The sequence below is a fragment of the Geotrypetes seraphini genome, chromosome 2, assembly GCF_902459505.1.
Source record: "Geotrypetes seraphini chromosome 2, aGeoSer1.1, whole genome shotgun sequence".
NCBI classification, from domain to species: Eukaryota; Metazoa; Chordata; class Amphibia; order Gymnophiona; family Dermophiidae; genus Geotrypetes; species Geotrypetes seraphini.
The window spans coordinates 26,026,568-26,045,534 of NC_047085.1; the positions used below are offsets into that span (position 1 = coordinate 26,026,568).

At 49.4% G+C, this 18,967-nt stretch overlaps 1 protein-coding gene across 10 annotated transcripts in view; it reads left to right on the forward strand.

Annotated features, from left to right (window-relative positions):
* FAM135B (family with sequence similarity 135 member B) overlaps positions 1-18,967 on the forward strand; it is a 412,048-nt gene that overhangs the window by 139,717 nt on the left and 253,364 nt on the right. For all 10 annotated transcript variants that reach the window (XM_033934533.1, XM_033934537.1, XM_033934535.1 and 7 more), the window contains one exon: positions 3,704-3,877. In XM_033934533.1, coding sequence (XP_033790424.1) covers positions 3,704-3,877 — 174 coding nt within the window. The remainder of the gene's footprint in view (positions 1-3,703; positions 3,878-18,967) is intronic.

Sequence of the window (18,967 nt, forward strand, 5' to 3'; positions counted from 1 at the left end):
TGATTGATTGGATGACTTCTGCAAAAAACTCAAAAGTGAAGCACTTCTTCAGGCGAAGAGAAGAAACAGGAAGCTTAGGGTTGGATGCGATGGCCCAGTCCTGGCCATTCGTTGGCCTCCTTTATGTCTTTACACCTTGGCCCATGGTGGGGCCTGGTCATCCGCAGGATTGTGACTAGTGCCCCAAGACTGGCTGTGATATGCGGACCTAGTACATCTTCAGCAGGACAGGAGCCTCAAGCTGCCTCTTCATCATGGACTTCTCTTTCGGGGGCCAGTCCCCATAAAGAATCCATAGTGCTTTAGCCTTACGGCATCATGGTTCTAGAGTGCATGACCCTAGTCCACAAGGGATATTTAGATGAGATTATGGCCTCTCTGCTCTGGGCTAAGAAACCTATTATGGCAGCCTATGCAAAAGCTTGGAAGGCTTTTCAACAGTGGTGTGAAAGGACCAGGTGGAGCCACTTCAAGCTCTCATTCCGGTCATCCTTGTTTTCCTTCAAGCTGGGTTGGAAAAAGGCCTTGCAATGGCTTCTCTCAAGGTGTAGATGGCTGGCTTTTTATACTTTTTGCTGACGGCTCATCCCAATGCAATTAGATTCCTGAGAGGAGCACTCTGGTTGAGGCCTCCACTGAGGCATCCTTTTCCGTTATGGAATCTTAACATAACATTCTCGCTAAAGCCCTATAAGAGCCACTCATGACTCTTCCATTTTTGATCTCACTGTTATATCTGTGTTTCTGGTGGCAATTGTTTCGGCGAGGTGTATCTAGAAGCTGCAAGCTCTCTCCTGTAGTGAGCCCTTCTTTAGAATCATGGATGTGGGTGTCACTTTCTTCTTCTTTTCTTCTGAAGGTTGTGTCGGATTTCCATGTCAACCCAGGAGGTTCGTCTGCCTGCCTTTCAATCTTTAGGCTCAGACAAGCAGGATAGAATTTTGAGAAAACTGGACGTGCAGTGAGTTTTGCTCCAGTACTTGGAAAAGACCTTTGATTTTCACCCTTCAGACCATGTATTCGTGCTAACCAGCCCAGGAATGGCAGGTTGGTTTCCAAGGCCTCTAGCTTGATGGATTCACATAATATAATAATAATAATAACTTTATTTTTCTATACCGCCATAGTCAGGCGACTTCTAGGCGGTTCACATTGTAAGAAGGCTGGACAGTCAGCGAATGATAAGGAGCCTAAAATAGAAAAGTTACATAAGCAAGGTACATACTAATTTAAGTTCCATGGGTAAAGAATACATGAAAATTGGAGCTTCCTGGGAGATTGAATAGTGTTTACGGGGGGTTTGTTTTAGTTTAAAGGAGATCTGTTTTAGTCAATGAATTTGTCGAATAGGGCGGTTTTTATTGCTTTTCGGAATGCATTGTAAGTCAGTTTGGGTTCATTTATGCAGTTTCGCAACCAGACTTGTTGTCTATTCGCTTGGAACATGAAGGTTCTATCCAGGAAGGATTTGTATCTTTGGATAGGCAAAGATGTTTTTGTTTCTGGTAGTTCGTGTGGGATTGTGCAGAACAAAGTGAGTTTGCAGGTATACATTGCCATACATTGGCATACATTGCCTGTAGTAAACAGCCAATGGTTTCTCTCAAGGCACATTCTACCTGGAGTGTCGCCTCTTCATGGGCGGAGTATTGGGCAGTTCATCCTGCAGAGATTTGTAGTGTAGCTACTCAAGTCTATTCTACATTCTTTTTCCAGATTTTACAGAGTGGATGTGGTGGCTTGAGAGGACACCATTTTTGGCTCCTTAGACTTGTGGACAGGCTCTTCTGTCCCACCCTAAACATCAGCTATTGCTTTGGTACGTCACCATACATATGGACTCCTGAGTAGATGTAACAGGTTGAAAGATTAGGTTCTCACCTGGATAATCTTCTTTCTCTTAATCTTCTCAGGAGTCCATACGACCCACCCTCAGTATATCCTCTTTTGCCTGATTTTCTGCCTTGGATATTTCTAGATTCCAGGCCTGGATTTCTTCTCCTGTCAGCCAGATGTCTACACATAAAAAAAAATCTGTATATGTAAATGTATACCTCAGCCTCTGGATCCCTTGATGTTAGTGCCAGTTGCGCACAGCAGGTTGGTTCTCTGTGGTTGTTTTAAATTCCTTTTAATGTTGTTTTAATTATTGTTTCTAAGTTACAGAGCAGAACAGAATTGTGTAATGTAGGTGGGGAAGTTCCCAGTACCCGTCCTTGTTTGTATTCTGTCCAGTGGAGCTTGATTGCTTTGGGATATAACTGAAGGGGGTATTGTGCTCCACCTCTGTGGGGAGTGCTCAAAACTATAAGTAGTCACACTTCTGCAAATCCCATTTCACAGAAATGGATTGATCACCTATGTATGGACTCCTAAGAAGATTAACAGAAAGAACCTAATCTTTCATTAATTAGCCTGGGTAATATCCTATTTATTACTTCTGGATTTAAAATGTCTTTTCCTTGAGTTATATCTTACCTGCCTTAATATAGTGAACTGTTTGGAAAGCTATGTTAATTCTGTAGTGTAATATGGTTAATATGTGACCTTTTAATAAAAATAGTCTTGAATTGTATGTTATGCTTTTTAGGTAAATATTGTATGTCATAGTAGAGAATGACACGGGGAAAAAATCTGTCCCCGTCACCGGCCCACCATCCTCTGCACCGCCCCGTCACTGCCGATCCCTTCACCGCCCCGTCACCGCCATCCCTTTCACCGCCCCGTCACCGCCACTGCCATCCCATTCACCGCCCCGTCACCGTCCCCGCTGCATCCATATAAGCCTTTTTCCTTTCACTCCCTCCTTCCAATTTGAGCCGGGAACACTAGCGATCGCACGGTCCCCGCAGCCACTACCTGCCTGCCCAATCGATCCTAGTGTTTAGCCAGCTCTCTCCCTTCTCCTCACCTTGGTTTGTGGGTTTTCTTTTTCGGCAACCTGCGTGCTTTCCCAGGGAGCCGCACACGCGCGGCTGCTCAGTGTTCGATCTTCTGCTCTGCTGCAACTTCCTGTTTCCGGTTGCGTCAGAGCAGAAGATCGAGGCTGAGCAGCGGCGGGTGTGCGCGGCTCTCTGGTAGCGTGCGGGTCGCCGAGGAGGAGGATCTGCGGACTGGGGTGAGGAGAGGGGAGAGAGCTGGCTGGACACTGGAATCGATTGGGCGGGCTGGTGTGAGCTGCGGGGACCGCGCGATCCTTCATGCCTCACTGCGGGGGACAAGACCATTCACCGCCCCGCGGGCGGTGAATGGCCTTGTCCCCGTCGCCGCAGCGACTGCTAGTTTTCTTCCCCATTTTCGGCGGGTGACCCGCAGCTAAAATGCGGTGGCCGCGGGTAAACCGCCACCGTGTCATTCTCTATGTCATAGTATTACTTCCTTCTGCATAATTTGTCCAGAAGCTACCATTAGAAATCAGAGTGGAAGAGTAGCCTAGTAGCTAGAGCAACAGAATGTGAACTAAGAAAATCTAGAGTTCTAAGCCAGCGTATTCTCTTTTTAACCTTGGGCAGGTCACTTCCCATTCTGTTTTAGGTACAAATATAGATTACAAACCAACTAAGGACCTAGAAATACCTCCTGTGCCTGAATATAACTTGCTTTGTGAGCAACCAATGAAAGGGACTAAGTTATATGTAAAAATAATTCTGGAGTATGCAGTGATTTTAGTTGTTTCTAATCTTTGAAACCTTCTTTTCTTCAGGCTTAGAGATGTTACTGTGATCCCCTTGATAAGCAGTCGTACTCTTAGCCTTCATTTTCACCCTAGAAGAGGCCTGCACCACTATGTTCCTGTCATGTTTGACTATTTCCATTTGTCAGTGATATCTGTAACTGTGCATGCTTCACTGGTGGCATTGCATCAGCCTCTGATCAGGTAAACCATGCAGGAATGACATTTTTCGTCACTCTTCTTTAAAAAACAATTATCATGGAAAATGTTTTATTCTTTAGCACTCTCCAGACCAGTAGAGGTTAACTTTACGAATGGGTATATATCTAATCATGACCAGCAGGTGGAGACTGAAAACAAAACTTTGGGACAGTATATCCTAGCCCCTCCTCTATTTCCCTCAGTCTTCTTTCAGTCTCCAGCAGGTGTTGAGTGATCTGTACCCATCTCTCTTGGTAGGGCTGTTGGAATTTGTTTAGGGGTTTATTGTCCCTGTTTTTTGGCCGGACGGAGCTTGGTCGGGCCCTGTTTGGGGGTCCGTCCGACCTCGGGGGTGTCAAACCCGGCGGGTCACGAGCGGGGTCCCTCCCCCCACTTCCTCCACCTCCCCACATTTTTTTAGAGGAGCCTCAGCAGTAAGCCTTGCCCCCTAAGTCAAGCAAGGCATATTGCTTCGAGAGCCTGTGGAGTCTGTTCTGTAAAAAAAAAAAAAAAAAAAAAAATCCTGAGGTAGTGCTGGTCTGAAGGGTTGTTTCCCTTTAAGAAAACTGTATTTTACTGTATTTTTTCATGTAACCAGCACTTTTTTATAGCTAGGTCGCGTCTGGAGCAATTGTGCCCTTCTCCGGGGGAGTAGGCCACAATTTTAGTCCAGCCGCGAGGCACTCGCGGCCGGCCTGAACTCGGCGGTTTGGGTCGGTGAGGTGGTGGAGCTCCGTCGGCAGCGGCTGCAGGCGCCCAGAGCTCCCCGCCGATGGTGCCTCGCGAGTCGGCTTGGAGCAGTGGGGAAGCCCGGTCTTCCACAACCGCCCACGGAGGGATTCCCCGAAGGATTCCCTCTCAGCTGATTTTTTGACAGCTGATGCCGACTTGCCTGTCTTAGCGGCTGGGACTGTTCAGTCTTCTCAGCCGCTACAGGCCATGGAGGGAGCATTTTTGGCGGGAACTTCGCCATTTTCTTTGTCTGGCCCCTCCATTTTGTCTGCAACCTCAGGTGACCTTCCCCCTGTATGGCGAACACAGGGGCAGGTTTCAGCTTGGACCCCTGCTGGGGCAGGGAGTCCCTGGGGACCCCCAGGGGTTTTTTGCCCCCAATTTATTTTCTTTCTTTGTGCGGACTTTTGGGGGTCCCACGTGCGCCTGGGGGGTTTCGGGGGGGGTTTCCCTCCGCGCCCCCTATGGCTTTGCCTCCCTCTTTTCGTTTGGCGTCCCCTCTTCCTCCTCCCTCATCCAAGCGCCCGCGGGGGGGCTTGGATTGCGAATTGGTGGGCGGAGGAGCGTGTTGGCCTGGTTGAGGACCTGGCTGCTTTGGCGGGCTTCCAGGATCCTCTAGAGGGGACGCCTGTTGGCAGCGGGGCGGCGGGTTTCCCGTCTTCCAGAGCAGATGCGTCCGTGGTGCGCTTTTTTATTCAGAGGGATGAGCTTTTAGACCTGTGTAGCAGGTCTCCTTGGTGCTGCATTTTTGCAGTGGCGCCGCCGGAGACCCCGCGTATGGGGGCCCCTCTGCTTCAGGGGGTCTGTCCTGGTTCCCGCTCTTTTCCTGTGCGTCAGGATTTGCGGGATTTTGTGTTGGCGCAGTGGCCTATGGGCGCAGTTTCGTTTGGTGTGCGCCTTGGCTCTTGGGTATCCCGTCCCGGAGGGAGGTAGGGCTACCTTAATTTCGCCAATGGGGAACGCGGTGGTCTCGGCACTTCCTAAGCGGCATACCGTGCCTGTTATGGACGGTTCTGCTCTTAGGGTCTCGGAGGCGCGTGCGTTAGAGACTCTTCTTAAGTATGATTTTGATGTCTCTGCCTTTGGGGTCCAGGCGGCTGTTTGTGGGGAGCTAGTCGCTCGCGCCGTGTTTCGGTGGGCTGAGCGTGTCCTGGATCGGGAGTCTGATGACTGGTCTCTAGTGGATCAGGAGGTAGCGAAGATTGCGATGGCTGCCTCGTTCCTCTCAGATGCTCTTTATGACTTGGTGCGGATTTCGGCTAAGTCTATGGCATGGCCGCGCGGCGTATTTTGTGGCTGCGCGCTTGGGCGGCGGATTCTGCGTCCAAAGCTAAGTTTACTAAAGTTCCCTTTAGGGGGTCTTTTTGTTTGGAGAGGAATTAGATGAGTTGATTCAGACTCTGACGGACTCGAAGGTGCCCCGTCTGCCTGAGGACCGTGCCCGCCCTGCGTCTAGGCGTGGGGCTGCCCGGGGGCGTTTGCGGGAATTTCGCAAGTATCGCCCGGGGCGTGGGGCTGCTTCTTTCCCGGCTCAGGGTTTTTCCCGGGGTCGGTTCTTCCAGCGCATGCAGCCCTTTCGGGGGGCCCGTCGGGGGGCAGGGAATCCCTCCGCCGGTTCCCCCGCTTCCCGTCCTGCGCAATGACTCCTTGCCGGCGCCCCCTTTGGTTCCGGTGGGGGCCCGGCTGCGCAAATTTTTCCCCAAATGGGCCGAGATCGCGTCCGATCAGTGGGTCCTTGAGGTGGTGCGGGACGGTTACGCTCTGGAGTTTACCCGCTCTCTGCCGGACTTTTTCCTCGCTTCTCCATGTCAGACTCCATGGAAGACGCAGGCTTTTCGTCAGACCCTTCAGCGTTTGCTAGATCTCGAGGCAGTGGTGCCGGTGTCCCCTACGGAGTGGGGCACCGGCAGGTACTCCATTTACTTTGTGGTGGCCATAAAGGAGGGGACCTTTCGGCCCATCCTGGATGTCTCTCGATCTGACGGAGGCCTACTTGCAGGTTCCAATTCGGGCCTCTCATCAGCACTTCCTTCGCTTTGCGATCTTGGGGCGGCACTTTCAGTTCTGTGCGCTTCCCTTTGGTCTGGCCACGGCTCCTCGGACGTTCACCACGGTAATGGTGGTCGTCGCGGCAGCCTTGCGGTCGGTGGGCATCCTGGTTCTCCCCTACCTGGACGACTGGTTGATTCGGGCAAAGTCGTTGCAGGAGAGCTCCCGGGTTACGGCTCGGGTGGTGGAGTTTCTCCGGTCGCTGGGCTGGGTGGTCAACCTTTCCAAGAGTCGGTTGGTCCCGGCTCAGCGTCTGGAGTGCCTTGGGGTTATGTTCGACATCTCCTTGGGGAAGGTCTTCCTTCCAGAGGCCCGGGTGAGCAAATTGCAATCTCAGATTCGCCTGCTTTTGGCGTCCCGGGGTCCTCGGGCGCGAGATTTCCTCCAAGTCCTGGGGTCAATGGCGGCGTCCCTGGACGTGGTGAGGTGGGCGCGGGCCCACATGCGTCCTCTTCAGTATGCTCTGCTCCGGAGGTGGTCTCCCCGGAGGCAAGATTTGGATGTTCCGGTTCCCCTGCGAGGCTTGGCGCGCTGCATTCTGCGCTGGTGGCTCCGGACCCCTCACCTGGTTCAGGGGGTGGGTCTGGATCTCCCGCAGTGGACGGTGCTCCTTACGGATGCGAGTCTCCTCGGTTGGGGGGCTCAGTTTATGGGCCACTCAGCTCGGGGCACCTGGTCCGCGGAGGAGGCCTCCTGGTCGATCAACGAGTTGGAGACCAGAGCGGTCAGGCTGGCGCTGTTAGCTTTCCACTCCCTTTTGCTGGGCAAGTCGGTCAGAGTCCTGTCGGACAATGCCACGGCGGTGGCTTATGTCAATCGTCAGGGGGGCACCAAGAGCACTCCTGTGGCGCAGGAGGCGGCTCGGCTCATGGTTTGGGCGGAGTCCCATCTTCTGGACCTCTCGGCTTCTCATATAGCCGGGGTAGAAAATGTTCAGGCAGACTTCCTCAGTCGTCACTTCCTGGATCCAGGAGAGTGGTTTCTCGGCGCCGGAGCGTTTCGGTTGATAGTGCAAGATTGGGGGCAGCCCCTGATGGACCTGATGGCCACGAGTGGCAACGCCAAAGTGCCCCGCTTCGTCAGTCGTCGCAGGGAAGGGCTGGCCGAGGGTCTGGATGCTCTGGTCCAGCCGTGGCCAACGGAGGGGCTGTTGTATGTGTTCCCTCCTTAGCCGCTGGTGGGCAGAGTGCTTCTTCGCATTGTTCACCATCCTGGTTTGGTGGTGCTGGTGGCTCCGGATTGGCCTCGACGTCCGTGGTATGCGGATCTGGTGAGACACCTGGTGGCGGTTCCTCTTCCTCTGCCTCTCTCGGACGACCTTCTGATGCAGGGTCCCATTCCCTTGTTCGACCCGTCTCTCTTCTGTCTTACGGCGTGGCTCTTGAAAGGGGTCGCCTTAGCAAGAAGGGATATTCAGACAAGGTGATCGCTACACTGTTGGGGTCCCGGAGGCTTTCTACCTCTCGGGCTTATGTGCGGGTTTGGCGTCTCTTTGAGGAATGGTGTCGGGCGCGGGGAGTGACCTCTTTTCGCGCTTCTCTGCCTAACATTCTAGAGTTCTTGCAGGATGGCCTGGATAGAGGCCTGGCTTGGTCTTCTCTCCGGGTTCATCTTGCGGCCCTGTCGACCTTTCGAGGGTTGGTGTCAGGTCAGCGTTTATCGGCTCTTCCTGATGTGATTCGGTTTCTGCGGGCGGCCAAGTTGCTTAGGCCTCCCCTACGGCCTTCGGTTCCCTCTTGGGATCTTAATCTGGTTCTCTCTGTTTTGGTGCGCCCGCCTTTCGAGCCCTTGGACGACTGTTCTTTGAAGGACCTTACTTTGAAGGCGGTCTTTTTGGTGGCCATTACTTCTGCTAGGAGTATTTCTGAGCTGCAGGCTTTCTCTTGTAGGGCTCCCTTCTTGGAGTTGTATAGGGAGCGGGTCGTCTTGCGGCCTGTTCCTTCCTTTCTGCCGAAGGTTGTTTCTCTTTTCATGTCAATCAATCGGTGGTTCTCCCGGTCTTGGGTGGTCGGGAGGGCTCTTCTGAGCAACGGCAGCTGCGCAAGTTGGATGTCGGTCGGGTCCTTCGCTCTGATGTGCAGCGGACCCAGGAATTCCGGAAGTCCGATCATCTCTTTGTCCTCCTGGCTGGTCCTAGTCGGGGAGCTGGCGCGTCTAAGGCTACTATTGCGCGCTGGATCAAGGAGACGATTGCTTCCGCTTATCTTCTGAAACAGCAGCCTGTTCCGCAGTTTCTCAAGGCTCATTCCACTCGGGGTCAGGCGGCTTCTTGGGCTGAGTCGTCGCTCGTGCCTCCGGTGGATATTTGTAAGGCTGCGGTTTGGTCCTCCTTGTATTCTTTTGTTAGACATTATCGGGTAGATGTTCAGGCGCGTCGGGACGCGGTGTTCGGTGAGCGTGTTCTGGTATCGGCCCTTCGGGGGTCCCGCCCGTGAGAGGGACTGCTTTGGTACGTCCCATTCGTAAAGTTAACCTCTACTGGTCTGGAGAGTGCTAAAGAAGGAGAAATTAGGTTCTTACCTGCTAATTTACTTTCTTTTAGCTTCTCCAGACCAGTAGAGGTCCCCACCCTGTCTGTTGTTGTTGTTGTTGTTGGGGCTGTTTTCGCGGGCAGTTTTTGTCTTTTGCTGCGGGTTCTAGTATTTTTCTAGGGCCGGGGAGAATTAAAGAACAGCGGCTGTGGCTCGGCTGGCTTAGCTGGCGAGCTGTGGGGACATTTTCCTTCGGGTATTTCTCCTCTGCATTTTCCAACAGCATTTGGGTATGTTATTTGTTACTCCTGTTCGGAGTATTGTTTTCTTCCTGTTTTCCAGTTCTTGGTTCTGCTTGGCTATTCGGCAGACTGAGGGAAATAGAGGAGGGGCTAGGATATACTGTCCCAAAGTTTTGTTTTCAGTCTCCACCTGCTGGTCATGATTAGATATATACCCATTCGTAAAGTTAACCTCTACTGGTCTGGAGAAGCTAAAAGAAAGTAAATTAGCAGGTAAGAACCTAATTTCTCCTTTTTCCAAAGATATTTTATTGAGTTTTGAAAAAGTTGTACAAAATATTTGTCTGTTACTGCATATGATTTATGAATGTAAATGTACTATAGTGTATTAGAGAGAGGTTTGGAAAATAATCCAAAAGATTTTTTATATCCATTCAGACATTTCACTTTCAGTAGCTATCTTCAAGTCTCAGTCACCAAATGTATTAATTGGAGAACCTTACTCAAAACTTTTCAACACTGTATTAACAATTGCACAAAGAAACATATTATCCAATTGGAAATCCTCTAAACTCCTATCTGTACATGATTGGGTAATCAGTATTAAATTATCATAAATCAGAATTATTTATCGCTGAGAAACTTGGTACATCATGCTCTGTCAATAAGCATTGGTCCGCAGTACAATCTTACTTACAAACTTTAATTACTACCTACAATTAATATTAATCATTGGAATAATGTCACACTTGACATTGAATGCTATTCAGGCTAAATACAGTGGTACCTTGGATTACGAGCATAATCCGTTCCAGGAGCATGCTCGTAATCCAAAATGCTCGTTTATCAACGCGAGTTTCCCCATAGGAAATAATGGAAACTCGCTTTGATGCATTCTCCCCCCCCCCGAGAACCGGCATTGCTCCCCTCGAAGGCCCCCCCCCCTGCGATCAGGCACCCCCACTGCCTCGAACCGGCACCCCCCCACCACGATCCGAACCACCCCCGCCACGATTGGGCACCCCCCGCCACAATCCGACCCCCCCAGCCACGATTGGGCACCCCCCGACACAATCCGACATCTGAATGTGAACGTGAACTCGCAGGCCTTGAGCATGCTCAGATGCTCAAGGCCCAGCAGACGAGTAGGCCGATCTTCAAGAGTGCCCAGATGAGGGTAAGAAGCGGCGAGGGGGGGTGCCCAATTATTTCGGGGGGGGGGGATGTCGGATCGTGTCGGGGGGGTGCCCAATCATGTCGGGGGTGGGGGGGTCGGATCGTGGGGGGGGGGGGGTGCTCGTAAATCGAGCCATGCTCGGTTTCCGAGGCACCGATTTTGCAAACACTCGCAAACCGGTGCACTCGTAAACCGAGGTACCACTGTATATGAAATCTTATTTACTTTTTGCAATAAACCTATCCATTTATTTTTAATCTTTGTTTATGTTTAATATGTTATTGTTGTATCTGCTACATATTCTGTTCATAATGCCAGCATTTGTTTGTTTGCAATAAACCAGTGAAAGAAAGTTTATGAGGAGTCCAAAGTATTTTATGGTACAAAAGATACGTCTAAGTCCGTTTTGGGCCTAAGTTGCTAGTTGCCCAAAGTCAGAAAATGTCCATTTTCAAAAAATACATCCAACGTATTTTTTTTTTTTTGCCGAAAATCGTCTCACTGTATGTCCAGCTAAATCGTCCATCTTTATACCCCATTTTCGGACAAAAATTTGTCCAAGTCAAAAACGCCAAGAAAAAGACCTTTTGGATGTGGGCAGGGTAAGCAAAGTGATGGACTGGACACCCAAATATTGCACCAGAGTAGTGGGGTACCTTACAGAGCACTGCTGTTATCTTCACAAACAGGGTGCCACATACATATCTCAACACAACAACTTTATAGGTCACGATGAGCCCCCCCAAAGCACCCCCCAGAACCGACTAGACCCACCTGTCTACCACCCCAATAGCCCTTATGGCTGCAGGTGCCACTTGTATGGCACAGTTCTCCAAAGGATTTAGCCCTGTAAAACTCTGGCCTACATTAAAGGCACCTAAGTTTTAAGTTAGGTTCCTCTAAGCACTATTCAGTAATTGGCGCCTAACTGTGATGGACATGAGAGAGATGCCTATCTTTTTTAGGCACCAATTACAGAATCTGGCCCACAGTGTCCTGAGGTATATAGCAAGCACACTACACTTGTAGGAGTTGAGACAAATGTACTACTAATGCTGGTAAACATGGGTAATGGGTTCTGCTAGAGTCAGGAGAACAGGGAGGCAGAAATTTTCATGTCAAAAATAGAATCCGTGACTGACTTTGTCTTTTATGGCAGGCCTCATGACCACACATTTGATCGACACAGAAAGTAACAGATCTATATTTAAAGCAGTTTAAGTGGGCAGTGCCAGACCCTGGCACTGAATATTGGCTGAGACCCACATAAATATGTGGTACCTTAAAAGACCCCCACCCTCGATTCCCCTCCTGGCCTACCTGCTGCCTTCCCTCTCATCTAATCGAGAAGCAAAGCCCCTCCCCTCTCACTGGAACAAGTTTCCCCCCTCCCCGTGCCTACTTCATCCCTGGTGGTCTTAAGTGGGATCATTGAGGGCAGGAGCGAATATATGAATTGCACATATCCATTAATGTGTGCTTTCCTACCCTTATCCTAAACATATACATATTATGCCCTTTTTCAAAAATGAAACATGCAAGTGGCAGAGAATGAGGTGAGAAGGAAAGGTACAGTTAAGTTGGGATCTGTACAGAACACTGCGGCTAAGCTGATTTTTGCTAAACGCAAATATGACCACGTCTCCCCTCTACTTACCAATCTTCACTGGCTCCCAGTACTTTCCAGAATTCATTTCAAATGCTCCTGCCTGGCTTTCAAGATCATTCACGGCATCCTTCCGCCCCTAATCCCTCTATCCTTCCTCGCCCCGACACCAACTACCACCAGATCTGCCCATAGACATAAACTATCCTTCCCCTCTCTACACGGCATCCTCCACGCAGGTAAACTGGGTAGATCCCTCCTCTCCAAAATCACCGGCCTCTGGAACGACCTCACTGTCCTGCTGCGGAACCTGGACTCCCTCCAACTATTCCGAAAACAACTGAAAACCTGGCTTTTCTCTAGCATATAATAATCTCTTCTCCTGATTACATCCCCTCTTTTTATGCTTTGTAAACTCTTTCTCTTCTCTCTTCCCATATTTTTTAAACTCTGTAAACCGTGTCGAGCTCCACTTCAGTGGAGAAGATGTGGTATATAAACCTAAGGCTCAGTTTAGTTTAGTTTAGTTTACTATGCAGCACTAGTAGCATTAGCAGTAGCACCTTAACCAAAATTCAGCAAGAGTTTTCAGGGAGGAAACTGAAAAATCAGGTAGAGAAGTTGAATGAGGGTTAAAGACTCAGCCTGAAAGCAGTAAAAGAATATTAGGAACAAAATAATACAACAGTAGCAGCCAAAGCCAATCTATTTTAGAGACAATCATAGAATCTGATGATTAGGTTGTCCAAGAATTAGAAATGGAAATACTTGGAGATGTTTAATGTACGGTAGCTGTGGAGGTAATTATTAGTCTGATGTCAGATGAGGAGGTGACTCCTAGTATGGGAAATGTAAGCCATAATATAAGTACTGTAGATTATACTACCAGTAGATCTCTTAATTTCTGATCTATAGTTAACCACCAGTGCCACAGTGGCATCAAAGAATTTCACAGTAGTGACCACTGAAAAAGGAAATGTTTAGAAGCACTTTTGTGTCCTTGAAGATTAGATCAACATTTTACAGAAAGTTTGTATTTTATTGTGAGAAGCATGTGAACTGATGAAAAATAATTGATAATCTTTCAAGCACCATTTTTTTTAGAAAAAGCAATATAGGGCTGTGTTGTTTTCAGCGTAGGCCTGTAGCCAGAGAAGTGAACTAGTAGCAGCAAAAGAAAAGGAAAAACAACAGAAGGTCTAGTAGCAATCAGTTTCTTCATCTCTCTCTGGCACCAGCCACTAGAACAATGCAAATTCTACCCTGAATACAGATAGGCTACTGTTGAGCAGGTGGCATAGTTTCCCACTGCACTGTCACATGCTAAGAAGCATAAGAACATAAGCAGTGCCTCCGCCGGGTCAGACCTGGGGTCCATCGTGCCCAGCAACCCGCTCACGCGGCGGCCCAACAGATCCAGGACCTGTGCAGTAGAGAGTTGCGTGGGGACAGAAATCCCACCCGTCCCCGCGAGGAATCCCCTCCATCCTCACCCGTCCCTATAAACTACAGAAATAGTTATTTCATTTAATTATGCTACTGAATTAAAGGCTCTGGTAGAAACCCATTTACAAATAAGCAAAAAGACTTTATTAATTTGGAAATATTAATTGGGAAGAATACATACTTTGTAAACGGGTTTCTACCAGAGCCTCTAATGTTTATAAATTTTTATCAACACAACTAATATACTACTTTATCCTAAAGCAAAAAAAAAGAAATATAATTTTTTTTTCTACCTTTGTTGCCTGTTTTCTGCTTTCCTCATGTTCTCATTCAATTCCTTCCATCCACTGTCTCTCTTCTCTCTGCGTCTTCCATTTGCTCTGTTACTGTGCCTCCCTTTCTCCCCCCTTCCAAATTGGTCTGGCACCCATCTTCTTCCCTCCGCTCCCCCCATAGTCTGGCATCTTCTTCCCTGCCAGCGTCTTCTCCGCACTCTCTCTTCCCCATTTCCTTTCAGTGTCCTTCTCCCCCCCCCATCTTCCCCATGTGCTTTCAGTGTCCTCCCACCTCTGTCTTCCCCATGTCCTTTCAGCGTCCTTCTCCCCCCCGTCTTCCCCATGTCCTTTCAGCGTCCTTCTCCCTCCCGTCTTCCCCATGTCCTTTCAGCGTCCTTCTCCCCCCGTCTTCCCCATGTCCTTTCAGCGTCCTTCTCCCCCCATCTTCCCCATGTCCTTTCAGCGTCCTTCTCCCCCCCCCGTCTTCCCCATGTCCTTTCAGCGTCCTTCTCCACCCCTTTGTCTTCCCCGTGTCCTTTCAGTGTTCTTCTCCACCCCTTTTGTCATCCCCAGTGCTTTCAGTGTCCTTCTCCCCCCTCAGTTTTACCTTAATAATAATAATAATAATAACAGCTTATATACCTCAATACCGTGAAGTTCTATGCAGTTTACAAAGATTAAGCAAAGGTACAAATTGATTGACTTTAAGAGGGGAGGAAGAAAGAGGGTTAATAGGACAGGAAATCCATTTTTGAGGAGAGAGTGATCAATAGAACAAGTTAATCGCCATAGAGGGGGGAGAGAATAGAGGATCAGTTGTCTAGATACTTTAGGAACAGGTGTGTTTTCAGACGTTTCATAAATTCCTCATAAGTAGTGGGCGAAAACAATTGTTTTAGGTCTTTAACCCATGATGCTGCTTGGTGCAAGAGAAGATGTTCATGGTGTTTTTTCAGTTTACAGCCTCTCACTGGGGGGGAACGAAGTTGGAATGTGAGCTTCTCTTGTGTCTGTTGGCTGAGAAGACGAAAAGATCAGTTATATATTTAGGGGCAAGTCCGTGTAGTACTTTGAAGCAGAAGCAGGCAAATTTAAACTTTATCCCAGGACAAGCAGGCAGCTATTCTTGACTGATGGGTGACGGCACCGACGGAGCCCCGGTACGGACAATTTTAGAGTGATTGCACTCTAAGAACTTTTTAGAAAGTTCTAGCTCGGCCGCACCGCGCACGCGCGAGTGCCTTCCCGCCCGACAGAGGCGCGCGGTCCCTCAGTTTCTTAGTTTCCGCGGAGCTAAGAAGACGCGTTTTCAACGGCTGTTGAAATTTTTTCCTAACTTGCCTTCCCGCTCGCGTAAACGTTTGGCTTAATTTGCCTTTTTTCTTTCTTTTATTTTGTTAAAAAAAAAAAAAAAAAAAATCTTTCATTTTTTTCTTCAATTTTCGGTTTTCCCCGGCGGGGCCTTCTGCCACCATCGAAGCCTCGGCCTTCGATTTGGCGGAAGCCGTTTTTCCTTTCATGCCCCCTCAACCGGGTTTTAAAAAGTGCCAGCGGTGTGCTAGGCCTATATCTCTCACGGACCCACACAACTGGTGTTTACAGTGTTTGGGTCCTGAGCATCAGGCCTCTTCTTGCACCCGCTGTGCTACTTTGAAAAAACGAACTTTAAAAAATCGCTTAATTCAACAGCGATTGTTGTTCGGTGCCGAGATGTCCGACCCCGTTCCTTCGACTCCGGCTTCGGCACCGATTCAGTCGGCACCCTCGTCTTCGACGCCGCGTGATTCCACACCGGCATCCCAACAGTCAGGTAAGCCGGCTAAGAAGCCTTCCCCGCTGGAACGTCTTCCGGCCTCGAGTGCAGTGAGCCCAATCCTGCCGCCGGTTCGACGCCAGCGGAAGCGCTCCGCCCCTATAGAGGTGAGTCCCTCGACATCGGGCTCCTCATCTCCGGGGCGTCGAGCGGCACCGCAGGTACCGCAGAAGAAAAAAGCGGTACCGGTGCCATCCCTCGATGACCGCATTACGGCCATCCTTCAGGTGCAGCTGAAGGAGCAATTAGAACGACTCCTTCCTGCTATCATGACACCGAACCTTCCGGTGCCAGTTCGCACCGAGCCATCGGTACCGGTTGTTGAACAACCTGTATCGGTACCGATTGTGGAACCCGTATTATCCACTTCCACTGTTTCGGTACCGCTTCACCTAACCTCATCGGTATCGATGCCAGTCCTTGCACCGGAGCCGAGAGCTCACCATCAATCGGTGCAGACTTCGGCACCGGTGCGTCCGATAACTTCTCCGGACACGGTATCGATGAGGTCGGGTAAGTCGATGCGCAAAACCCGACACATGCAAACGTCGACACCTGAGTCTCGGGACCATTCTTCCCATGTAAGGGACCCTGATCTGTGGGGAGACTCAGAGGAACCCTTTCTTTCTGAAGGAGAATGTTCCTCAGAGGAGGAGGATTCGGCTGTCCCTGACCCATCCTCCAAACAGGCCACTTCCTCTTTCTCTAGTTTTTTGAAAGAGATGTGTGAGTCCTTGTCCATTCCTTTGGAGGCTGAATCCAAAAAGTCTAAAGCTTTTTTGGATGCCCTTGATTTTGATCAGCCTCCAAAGGAATTTTTGAAACTTCCCCTTCATGACATTCTGAGGGAAACTTTCTATAAGAATTTAGAGACTCCTTTAACTGTCCCAGGGGCCCCACGTAAACTGGATTCTCTATATAAGGTAATTCCCATTCCTGGGTTCGACAAACCTCAACTACCACATGAATCCTTATTTGTCGAATCCACCCTTAAAAAGACTTCAGGAGCCAGTGTATATGCATCTGTCCCTCCTGGCAGAGAAGGAAGGGCCATGGATAAATTTGGTAAGAGGCTCTACCAAAATGCTATGTTAGCTAATAGGGCTAGTAATTATGCTTTTCATTTTTCTTTTTATTTAAAGCATCTCCTTACCACCATGGCTTCCTTCGAGAAATATCTTCCTTCACGAAAGCATTCCGCTTTTCACGCATGCTTGTCGTCTCTTCTCCAATTGCGTAAGTTTATGGTGAGATCCATATATGACACTTTTGAACTTACATCCAGAGCGACAGCAATGTCAGTAGCTATGCGTCGTTTGGCCTGGCTTCGGGTATCCGAGCTTGATGTTAACCATCAAGATCGGTTAGCCAATGCCCCATGTCTAGGGGATGAGCTCTTTGGGGATTCCATGGACTCAACCACACAAAAGCTCTCTGCTCATGAGACGCGCTGGGATACCCTGCTCAAGAATAAAAAGAAGCCTCCTCCGCCAAGACCATACAGGCAGCAATCGGCCTACCAACGCCGTTTCACAGCCCGTCCATTGCCTACCACTGCTCAACAACCTAGGCGTCAGAGGCAACAGCAACGTCAGCCTCCCAGACAACAGCAACAGCAACAAGCTGTAAAACAACCTCCTCAGCAAAAGTCACAGCCCTTTTGACTTCATTCTCCGCAGTATAGCCAGTATCCCTATTCCTGCTCTCCTGCCTCAACCAATAGGAGGTCGACTTTCTCTGTTCCTCAGCCGGTGGGAAGTAATCACTTCGGACCAATGGGTCCTCAACATCATCCGCCACGGCTACTCTCTCAACTTTCAGACTCTCCCACCTCAAAGCCTGCCAAAAGAGTCTGCTTTGAACAGTCCTCAATCAGCCCTCCTTATTCAGGAGGTCCAATCCCTCCTCCTTCTGAACGCTATAGAGGAAGTTCCTCTAGATCAAAAGGGGCAGGGATTCTACTCCCGCTACTTTCTAGTTCCCAAAAAGACAGGAGATCTCAGACCCATCCTGGATCTTCGCGATCTCAACATTCATCTGGTAAAAGAAAAATTCAAGATGCTTTCTTTAGCCATCCTTTATCCCCTTCTAAATCAAAACGACTGGCTATGCTCCCTCGATCTCAAAGAGGCTTACACTCACATACCGATCAATGTAACCTCAAGACCATATCTCCGATTCATGATCAATCATTGTCATTACCAGTACAAGGTGCTGCCCTTCGGTCTTGCCTCATCTCCAAGGGTATTCACCAAATGTCTCATTGTGGTGGCGGCTTTTCTACGCTCTCACCACCTGCATGTTTTTCCTTACCTGGACGATTGGTTGATCAAAGACACTTCTGCCCAAGCGGTCCTTCTGGCCACCAACCAAACCATCCAGTTTCTACAACTTCTGGGATTCGAGATCAATCTACCCAAATCCCATATCATTCCCACTCAGAGACTTCAATTCATTGGAGCGATCCTAGATACACTCCTCATGAGAGCTTTCCTGCCATCCAATCGTCTTCAGACCCTTCAGTCTCTATGTCACCAGGTACTTCCTCTGCCGTCCATCTCAGCAAGGCAAATGATGGTGCTCTTGGGACACATGGCATCCACAGTTCATGTCACACCTCATGCCCGTCTTCACCTGCGCACTCCTCAATGGACCCTTGCGACCCAGTGGTCCCAAGCGTCGGACCCTTGCTCACGACACATATCTGTGACATCATCTCTTCGTCAGTCTCTGCAATGGTGGTTGGTATCCTCAAATCTATCCAGAGGTCTTCTGTTCCATCAGCCTCCTCATCAACTAGTCATCACCACCGACGCCTCTCTGTATGCATGGGGAGCTCACTTGAACGAGTTCCAGACTCAAGGTCTTTGGTCAGCCCAGGAGAGGAAACATCAAATCAATTTCCTAGAACTCAGAGCGATGTTTTACGCCCTCAAGGCCTTCCAACACCTTCTCTTTCCTCAGGTCCTTCTGTTGTGCACAGACAATCAGGTTGCGATGTACTACATCAACAAACAGGGTGGGACAGGCTCTCGCCTTTTATGCCAGGAAGCCCAGAAGATCTGGACTTGGGCCATAGATCATCATCTCTTCCTGAAAGCTATATACATTCAAGGGAAACAGAATTCCTTAGCGGACAAACTCAGCAGAATTCTCCAACCTCACGAGTGGACACTCGATCCCGTAACTCTGCACTCTATCTTCAGTCAATGGGGCACTCCTCAGATAGACCTCTTTGCAGCTCCTCACAATCATCAGCTGCCCCTATTCTGCTCCAGACTT